Source organism: Gymnoscopelus braueri (assembly GCF_963280865.1).
Source record: "Gymnoscopelus braueri genome assembly, chromosome: 9".
Classification (NCBI taxonomy): domain Eukaryota; kingdom Metazoa; phylum Chordata; class Actinopteri; order Myctophiformes; family Myctophidae; genus Gymnoscopelus; species Gymnoscopelus braueri.
Genome location: NC_137610.1, coordinates 17,409,987 through 17,420,341, shown reverse-complemented (window position 1 = coordinate 17,420,341; position 10,355 = coordinate 17,409,987). Strand labels below are relative to the sequence as shown.

General features: G+C 46.1%; 1 protein-coding gene across 1 annotated transcript; it reads right to left on the bottom strand.

Moving 5' to 3' along the window:
* Nucleotides 1-55: 55 nt before the first annotated feature.
* On the bottom strand, nucleotides 56-8,436 carry acsbg1 (acyl-CoA synthetase bubblegum family member 1; the record flags this gene model as incomplete). The annotated part of the gene is made up of 14 exons (XM_080438051.1): nucleotides 56-607; nucleotides 752-998; nucleotides 2,604-2,743; nucleotides 2,917-3,134; nucleotides 3,536-3,769; nucleotides 4,259-4,440; nucleotides 5,039-5,215; nucleotides 5,517-5,666; nucleotides 5,768-5,848; nucleotides 6,246-6,366; nucleotides 6,553-6,641; nucleotides 6,763-7,031; nucleotides 7,824-8,141; nucleotides 8,250-8,436. 14 exons carry the CDS (start codon nucleotides 8,434-8,436, stop codon nucleotides 531-533), a joined length of 2,490 nt encoding a protein of 829 aa, XP_080294177.1. The 3' UTR covers nucleotides 56-530.
* Nucleotides 8,437-10,355: the final 1,919 nt, after the last annotated feature.

The window sequence follows — 10,355 nt, the reverse complement described above, 5'->3', positions numbered from 1 at the left end:
CTGCAAACTCAGTAAGTGCTCATATCATGTATTGTTGTGGAAGCAACTATTACATATCACATGCTCCTTCAAACGCAATGCTTCAATATAACTCCCATCACTGTTATACATGTAATGATTGTTGTGTAGGAATAGTGTCAGAACACAGGAAGTAGAACAAAATACAAAAATTGGCATTAGCCCTATACAAATATTATTAACAAATAGTGTAGCATAAAATACATACATTTAAATGAGTTAAAGGCAGTAATTGATAAATAAAGCTCACTATGCTCAGCTTTATATTTTTATCAGCCTGTGGCACTGCACAACCCCACTCTGAAGATGTATTATCAACTATTAGTGACTAGAATACTGCCATAGTTTGCTCTCAAATAAAATGTAATTATTTTCTCTCCTACCTCTGCCTTTTACATACAATGAAATGTCATTAACGAAAGACTTCTCAATTAAAGGGATCATGTGGGTGACTTTGATAGCAAGCTACATTTACACATTAAAAAACCTCGGCAAGATGCAATACATAACTCTTAATCTATGTACAACTTCTGTATTTCATTGTGGTACATCTCCAAGATAACAAGCCGACGAAGCTTCATTGTGGGACCTAGAGGTTGAAAATAAATGGGGGGGAAAAAAACAATTAATCCTGACTAGAAAATGACATGACTTTGTCATTATAATACAGTAAGCGGACAATGCCATTAACATTCACTAATGTGTTTAGGTATCAGTGTGGCCTTGAATTTACCTAGCTCTCCTCCTGAAACGGAAAAGTCCCTCCTCAGAATGATCCATTTCTGTATGCACTGGGCATTGGAGGTGGCTGCATTGTTGACTCTGTTGATTCCCTCTTGAATGGCCTGGTACACTTCCTTGTCTTTGCCTCCAATGATGTCTGACACGGTGGTTGCCTGGCTCCCCAGCTGCTGGCAGTACTCTACAGCCTCCACACTGAGCTCCTCTTTGGGCTCCATGCTTTCTTCACTGCTGCAGCACTAAAGTTGAATTACACAAACCTTAGTTATTGCATCTTTAATTCATAATTAGTGTCAAGTGAATAAGACTGTTGTGGTCATTATTTGTTTTAGCATTTAGCAAATATTAGACATATTTTATATTAGTCAAATTGTTCCCCTTCCTGTAAAAGGCCTACAACTGTAAACAAAAAGGTTATTGCGATACACGATATGGTTATGGCAGTGGGGGTAGGGGGTTGTTGGCAACAAATGGGGACCCAGGGGATGGCCACCTCTAATCAATTTGATAGTAACACAAAATCAATGGGCTGGATGTCTCATTTGCAAGGACGTTTCCTAGGTATGAAGCATTGTTAGGAACAATGGATGCTTAGGAGCGTCTTATTACAGTAGGAAGCATAGTTACGTCCTAGTTAGTTTCCTTGCTTTGGTGGAAACGTGGGTTGGCTTTGGCTGCATAGAATATACCATAAGATGAGGCTGGGTACTCCTATATCAAGTTATTTTAATGTTTTTTGTTTTTACTTCCTCAACCTCAGGTTCAGTTTCTTCTTTAAAATAAAACAAAACTACAGATAAAAACAAAAGCTGCATCAAAAGTTATGTTACTGCACATGTAGATGTAAGTTACAATTCATGTAATCTTTTGGACAACTGGAACCGAATAAGGAACATTCCTAACTAAGTACCAAGGTAATAGGCTGCATCCTTCCAAATGAGACAGAGCCTTATTTGTCTCAAAAGACTTGTTCTTGCAGTGCATGAGATCGGGGCCACACCACATGGATACAAATATTCTGAAAAGGATTGACAGACTGTTTAAGACTCCTTGTGCATTTGATTTAACCAGGCCTTTTTGTAGTTGCCTCATTTGATCTGACTAGCTTTGGTTGTTATTTCTGTTAACCCATTTAGACCTGAGGCCGATTATAAAAACGCCTTCTAAATCCTGACCTATGTTTTCTGAAAAACTTCAAATATTTACTCAAAGATTACAACAAATGTATGTTGCTATATACTGTACGTAGCAACAAGAACCCCAAAAGGGGTTCCCGTCCTGAAAGGTATAGTTACAAATAGGGGTTCCCGCAAGGACCATTTCAACCTGGTTTTCATATAATTGTTTCTGTTCATTATAAGATTACACCATTTCTGTCTACTCATTCTGTGTCTCAGAGGTGGGCTGTGGACAGTTCAGAAACCCACCTACATCATCGGTATAGGCAGGTTTGGTCATTTCAAACAACATTTCAAACTCTTTTTCTTTATCTTTATGCAAGAGCAATGGTTTCTATTTTCAGTGTGCTATATCTTTCCAGTGAGAAAGGCTGTAGTTTCTATTAGCTTGGAATCCCATCGATGATATCATTGGTAGGAAGGTTTCTGAACTGTTCATAGCCCACTCTTAGAGTCAATACAGAGTGTGTAGATGGAAATGGTGCCATCTTACAAAGAGCATTAGGACCAATTATGTGAGGATAATGGGTAAAAATATGTAAGATGAAAAACTTTCCCCCAAAAATACTGTCAATCCATCTTTCTCTAATCAGAACCTGTTACAGTGGTATGACACTTGACCTTTGTTATAACATTATCATATTCACAGCTATTCATGTGCTTTACCTTTAAGGTTAAAAGCAGTGACAAGAACTTCTTCTTGTCCCCTATCAGCATGGCATTGCTGACGATAGGCAGCTCCTTCTTCACAGCCTCTTCTATGGGAACAGGTGGGACATTCTCTCCTCCTGCTGTGATGATGAGCTCTGAATAGAGAAAGGTCACTGTGACATCTTTGCTGTTTGTGATGCAGAGCGCAATGACAAAGTGTACAGTGACCCACTCCCTTATCTGAACAGAACACCATGTACTGTAAATATGGCAGTTCTGAGCTGAAAGTGGCAAACTCAGCAATTTGCTGTTGGTATGACTGTCCTACCTTTTATCCTCCCTGTGATGTACAAGAACCCTTCCTCATCTATTTTCCCCAAGTCTCCAGAACGTAGCCATCCATCTTCATCCAACGCCTCTGTGGTCTTGTCCTCCATATTTAGGAAACCCATGAAAACGTTACGTCCCCAAAAGCAGATTTCTCCTGTCCCTGCAGAGTCTATGTCTGCTAGCTTGTACCGGCAACCAGGGACCACCTTGCCACAGCTGTCAGAGAAATACACAGAAACACTTACCCTGTTTACACTTTACTTGTACTCAGAGTGTAAACAGGGTAAAGATTGCCAGTATGTAGGATATATTACAGAAATTGAAACGTAGGACAACTGAAATCATAGGACAATAACAATTTACAAAATAAACCAGTCAGTAAGTCAGTAAGTCAGTGACATTGAAAGTGATATAGATTGTGCAAGAAATTCAGAGTGGTTCAGCTGTATTGAGAAGCTGGTCAGTTTGAGGAAAGAAGCTGCAGTGGCGGCATGCAGTCTGGGTGATGGATCTGATTCTGTACATCTCCGGCCGTTTGGCAGTTTGGTGAAGAGGTTTTAAAAGCCATAATTCAAAATGAATACTGTTAGTGTGATGTTTGTCTGCTTTAGGCTTACCTCGGTAGTTTGTAAGCTTTGGGACCAGACATAAAGTGTGGTCCTGTGCTCTCACTCATGCCATAGGCCTCATACAATCGGATGTTGAGGCCTAGGAAGAACTGCATGGTTTCAGTAGCAATTGGTGCCGCTCCAGAGAAGAATTTCTGACAGCAAGAGAAGCCCAACTCAGCACGAAGCTTTTCCAGTATGAAGCTGTTTGCCAGGGCAAAGAGAAATGGCTTCTCCTCATTTCTAACAGGAAAGAAAACATAGAATGTTGTACATAGAAGGTTTTCTGAAAACGTTCAAATTCTTGCTAAAAAGATCAATAAAAAATTATGTTGCTATATGTATAGCAACAACTAATGAGACACAGAGGTGGCTCCCGGATTGAAAGGTATAACAACGTATAGGTTACAACAGGTCTAAATGGGTTAAGTATGGGTGTGGGTCCTGAACCTTCAACTCTTGGATGATTTAGAATTTATTCATAGTCATTTAGCTACTCATAGAGTAGAGTTACAGAGTTTTTATACATATTATATTTTTGTCAGGGTACAACACTATCTTTATGCTGTCAAATAATAACGTAACCGCATTAATCCTGGCATCCCTATTTTGAGCACATTAGAGGCGAACATTCTCAAACAAAGCCTAGTGGTTAATTTAGACACGTGTTGCACAGCAAAAATCGTTGTATGATGTATCAGGCTTAAGTGGTTAAACTCCATCAGTACTTACTTTTGTGTACACGTTTTATTTGTTTCCAGGCTGACAGACATGGCCCATGTTACCATTTTCTTTCTCACATATCCACACTGACTAATTCCTTCCTTTATCTTCTCCATCATCTTCTCCCACACCCGTGGGACACCCATGTGAGATGAAGGCTGGACTTCTTTCAGTGTTGTTATCAAACTACCCTAAAGAAAGAGGGTATCTTCACTTAACTCTAATAGAAGTGGAAAGTAATAGTCTACACACTACACAGTAATATCATCTGCAATCATTTAAATGTACAAGAAAAGTATCCAACATTAGTGCACTCTCAGAGGTACAAATGGATACATTAACACAATTACACAGGATTTTACAGTGTAATTGATGTACTTGAGTTTTGAGTAATACTCTATTCACTGTCTGAAGAATATTTTATTCAGTAAATATTATGTGTACAGTATTTTGTTTTTGTGTATTCTTAGTCAGCAGCGATTATAGAGAGATTATAAAGATTGTATACTGACTTTAGTATATGGTAGCAAACTGTAACCATCACCATAATGACCTGAGGTCTCTCCCGAGAATGAGACCTCAGGTCTCAATGAGATTACAATGAGTTAAATAAAATAAAATTCAAACTCCAAATACATGATTGTAGGGAAACATGTGAAATAGGTATGTCAGTACATTTGATCCCTATGTAAAACCTATTCTACTTTTCATCTTTGGGCTGTTGTCACACATTTCAGAAGTAATCAATTCTAAACTCATGACGTTATACCATGTAGGGCCTATGCTTACCTTTAGGGCATCTGGCTGTGCAAAGTATACGAGCTCTCCGTACTGGATGCCCGTCCACAGGTCATAGATCTGGGCTGCAATGTGACTCAGGGGCAAGTAGCTCACCAAGGACTCCTGTTTAGTGTCAGCAGGCTGCATGCCCCCAACTCTGCTGGCATGATTGGCAGTCCATGTGATCTAAATGCATCAGAGTGTTGGTTGGACAGGGTGGGCACTTGGCTACGCTATATGCTTATTATGTGTCTTTTGTAGGCTATAGTACAGTTCATAGTCTGACTATGACGAGCAGGTAAAACAGTCACCACTGACCTATTCACATGCCGGCCATTTTTGCTATTATATCACATTCAGGGGGGTGAGAAACCCCACCCTGATAATGGCCAATAAAAACGTGGCAACAATATACAGTGCATGTAATTGTATTGAAATACTGTCATTATCTGATTTGTAGACAGATAAGTAATCACACTATTCTTACATTGTCATGGCTGAGCATGACTCCTTTTGGCTTGCCTGTGGTACCAGATGTGTAAATCAGGGCACAGCATTGATTGGCTCTCTGACTGCTGATAATGTCATCGACTTCCTCCTCAGAAACATCGAGACCCAGCTCCATGAACTCCTCCCACTGTCCCAAAACACCAACATACAATAATTATGTGTCATCATCTGAATTCAAAAGCCACTTCAGTCAGTGTAATAAGTTTAACATGTTTCAGAATGTCTTACAGAATACAGATTGGGTAGCTTCTGCTGGAGAGGTTCACTGTATTGGACTATGGCTTTCAAATGCGGCAGTCTGTCACGTATCTGTGGCATAAGAGTAAAGTGTTTGTTGTATGACATATTGCTTTGGGTCAAGCAACATGTCATACAACACTGAAGCATAAATTAGTCTTAAAGGGATAGTTCACCCCCAAAAAATGGCAATAATTTGATGACCAGCGGACCGGTAGGCAGCGGTTCCGGTAGGAGACACAAAGGAGACTCTTTGTGTCTCCTAACAGAACCGCTGCTGGTCATCAAATTATTGTCTTAGGAATGCGCGATTTCTTTTTTTTTTTAATCCATGAATTCAAGTCTCCATGGGGTGACTAATCGATAGAAAAAATGTTATTTTGGGGGTGAACTATCCCTTTAAAGTGCATCCACCATTGTGTCTGATTGTATAGTAACTGAAGACTTGCATACACTGAAGTAACAATACCTGCAATATCTTATCCAATTGCTTTTGGTTTTCCACCACAATAATGTTAGCTTTGGAGTCACTGGCCACATAATAGCAAGCCTCTGGAGAGTTGGTTGCATAAATCCCTGTCATTATCCCACTGCAAGGAAGAATATGAAATATTACTGAGGTAGAAAAATAACATAAATGAAGTTAGCAATGCATACCTAAGGAGAATGTGAGGGATGAAGTAATGTATATATTGTGCACAATCATTGGTTGGGTCAGTTCAATGCAGTTAGTAAGCCAGGCCATTCTTGCTAGCTATAGAAGGTCTCTTTCTCACCCTGCAATGATGGCGCCAATCGCTGAGAAGAACCATTCTGCTGAATTGAATCCTAGTATGGCCACTCCGTGGAATCGTTCTAAACCAAGCTGCACACATTTCCATAAAGAATTATTTCATAGACACTGATCCCTCATTTCTAGTGAGCGTTATAATATATATAAATATAAATATGTATATTAACAGTAACACTATTTTTGGGAACTATACCTTTAGAAAGCTCTTGGCTGCTTTCCGGCAGAGCTGATAGTACTCCAAGAAAGTGACCTTTTCCCATTTGCTGTTTCTCTTGCTGGCCAGTGCATACATGCTTCCATATTTTTCCACAGAGGCTTTGAACATTTGAGGAACTGTGATAGGTTCTTCTGGACAAGATTCTTCTATCCTCAGCCTGACTGAGCCACTGGCCTCAGAGGTCCAGAGAGAGTCCGCTGGAGCAAGACATGCACTGGACAGCACCTCTGCTATGCTCTCCTTCTCTAGAGAGAGACACAGAGAGAGAGAGAGTTTAAATCCATATCCAAATCCAATACTTATATCAGCAGGATTGGATTTCCATCTGCTGACCAATATTAGGCAATTCACTAGTAAGAGACCACACCTTCTGCTCAGGTTAAACAGCATTTATTGAACCAATGTACAATGAAATATATGTGTATTGCTGGGGAGCCCGAGGCGGGGCGAGACTCGGGGTGGGGGTATAGTCTCGGGAGCCAGGCGACCGCCGCGTTGCTCTGCTCAGGAGCGGTCTGTCTGCTCAGGAGCGGTCTGTCGCCTTCGCTCCGACACTGCCCCGCCCTAGGGCTCCTGGAGGATGGAGGAAAAAGTTAGATGAGCAAAATTGGTGAGAAAGGAGGTGGTTGGGGAGGAGGAGGGAATTTGGATTTGCGAGCAGCCAAATCAAACAGGTAGTTGAAACAGTCGCAGGTGTATTTATACTGTGGTGATTGCAGTGTGGATTGGCTGAGAGATAAGCAGCGCAGCTGAACTTGGTAAGGTGATTGCCTTATCAAGTTGAGCAGAGGTTGAGCAGAGGGAGGTCTCTACTCCTGAACATGCGTTGAATACAACTACATTTCACTAGTAAGAGACCACACCTTCTGCTCAGGTTAAACAGCATTTATTGAACCAATGTACAATGAAATATATGTGTATTGCTGGGGAGCCCGAGGCGGGGCGAGACTCGGGGTGGGGGTATAGTCTCGGGAGCCAGGCGACCGCCGCGTTGCTCTGCTCAGGAGCGGTCTGTCTGCTCAGGAGCGGTCTGTCGCCTTCGCTCCGACACTGCCCCCAAAAGGCTGGCTTGAAGGTGGGAAAGGCCGGGAGGTGGAGACGGTGGTCTCTAGGCGGGCAACTGTTGCGTGGTTCCTCCTGGCTTGAAGGTGAGAATGGCCGGGAGGTGGAGACGGCTGGTCTCTTGGCGATGGCCGGTAGGTGGAGCCGGGTTGCTTCTAGGCGGGCAACTGACGAGTGATTCCTCCTGTCCTTGGACCCTCGGTCGGGCGAGGAAAAACTCCCTCCGGGGAGGATGGAGGAAGAAACCTCGGGAAGGATCGCGAAGGAGGGGACCCCCTTCCAGGGCGGACAGGCTAGGAAACGACACGCCAGTTACGGTCGCCGCAGGTGGAGATGGGCGTTGCGCAGGTCTTGGACGTTTGTTCTTATGCGGGAGTGGTAAGCTTCTGAGGACCATCGACCGAGGATGCGGACGACGTGGTCCGACGGGCCGTGTCTGGACATGGTGGAGGCGGCGCCGATCCGGAAGGAGTGGCCGGAGTAAAGCTGAGGTGGAAGGCCGGAAAGGGAGAGGATTTGGCGGAGGTGATGGTGGAACCAGAAGCGGGTGGCGATGGAACCGGGCTCGGTGGTGAACGGGAGTGACATGGCTGGTCGGTTAGGTATTGGATCGGCAGGTTTGGTTGATGACTGTCGCAGGAAATTGGGGAACTGGCAATGGAATCGGTAATGGGTTAGGTGGCGGGAGGTGAGCTGCACCGAGGTTGGAATGTTGGGTGACGAAGGTCCGAGTGAGGACGGAGGAATGACGAGATGTCGGGAGAGTAGGAACGGCCGTTATTGATAGTGACGGCTGGGCTGTGGGCTGTGTTTACCTTGTGGGTTAGGACGCTTATTGCAACGATCTGTAGGCCCCAAAAGGCGCGGCGGAGGCTATTGGTAAGCTCACGGAGTGCGGTTGATGGACGGAGGGGCTGAAGGTGTTGGGACCAGGCGGAGGCGCACCAGTGGCACTGACGGCAGTCGCCGAGCTGAGTGAATGGAGCTGCGTCGGTGTAGCACTGGATGTCGTCAGGGAGAGTATCAAAGCCTTGACGAAGGTGATGCTGTTCCGTTTGTTGGGGAGGTAGTGCTGGAGGGAATCGGAGGTCTGAGAAGACCGACTTGAGCGTGGAGAGGCTGAGTGAGCTGCTTGATAGATGTGCTGGGGCTGGCGGCCCGAACGAGTGCGTGAGCTGCTCGTAGGATGGCTGAGGGGTGATGCGTCCAGGTGAGCGAGGAACGTGAGCTGCTTGTGAGTCGACCTGGGCTACCTCCCTGATTTTGGGTTGAGGTGATCGTGGAGCGAGAACAGCTTGAGGTGAACCTGCCCACCTGACGTGAGCAGGTTCAGGTGGGCTGAGGATGGCTTCTCTCTCCCGCCTGGAGTAGAACGCTGCCATGACAGGTCGGCTCCGAAATCCTGTAGAAGCTAAGTGATGTACCGTGGAACCTCCGGGCGAGGCGCCGAGTCCATCCTGGCACGGGGCTTCGGCCAGTCCAAGGACGGGATACTGGGCAGTGGGGTGTACCTCGGCCGGGACCTGGAGAAAGCCAGCCGCTACCCCCTTGATGTGGATGAGTCCCAGCGTGTTGTCGTTGAGGTGAAGGTCAACGTGGGCGACGTGATCGCCGTCGATTGCCAAAGCCATCCGCGGCTGCTTGAAGGATAACCTGGATGTGACGGCTCCGGATGAGCATGTGGCATGGCCTGCTTGAAAACCCGATGGTGCTGGGTCCAGGTGATCATGTAACGAAAGCTGCTTGAGGGATGACCTTGAGGTGTTGGGTCCGGGTAGGCGTGGGCGTGCGTAGTGGGATGCTTGGGGGAAACCTGGAGGTAACTGGTCGAAGTGGGCGTGGGTTGCTTAGGGGAAGCCTGGAGGTGAGGGTCCAGGCGGGCGAGCAATGTGGGCTGCTTGGGGGGAAGCCTGGAGGTGATGGTCCAGGTGGGCGAGCATCGTGGGCTGCTTGGGGGAAACTTGGAAGTGACGGGTCCAGGTGGGCGTGGGTTGCTTAGGGGAGCCTGGAGGTGATGGTCCAGGCGGGCGAGCGTCGTGGGCTGCTTGAGGGAAAACCTGGGGGTGACGGGTCCAGGTGGGCGTGCGGCAAGAGCTGCTGATAGGTCCAGGTAATCCTGAGGCTTCTCTGCTGTGCAGGGGAGGGAGGCGGGACTGGAGAGTGCCGGGTTGCATCCTGTTGAGGTGCGGCGGCTGGGGTAGCTGTGGCTAGGGTGTAGGATGAGGCTGGTGCGGGGAAGGGGTTGAAGCCGAGGGGCAAGAGAGTTGCTGGAGAACAGCTGAGCTGGGTCGGGTAGTGGCGTGGTCTGGGTGAAAGGCGCCGCATGAGGCGGGAGGAAGTGAGTGGGCGGCAGAGCGCCCTGAACGGGGGGCGGGGCTTGAGGCAGGGGAAGTGCCACCTGAGCGAAGGGTGGGGCTTGAGGCGGGGAAATGCCGCCTGGGCGAGAGGTGCCGCCTGAACGAGGGGCGGGGCTTGAGGCAGGGGAAGTGCCGCCTGAGCGAGGGGTG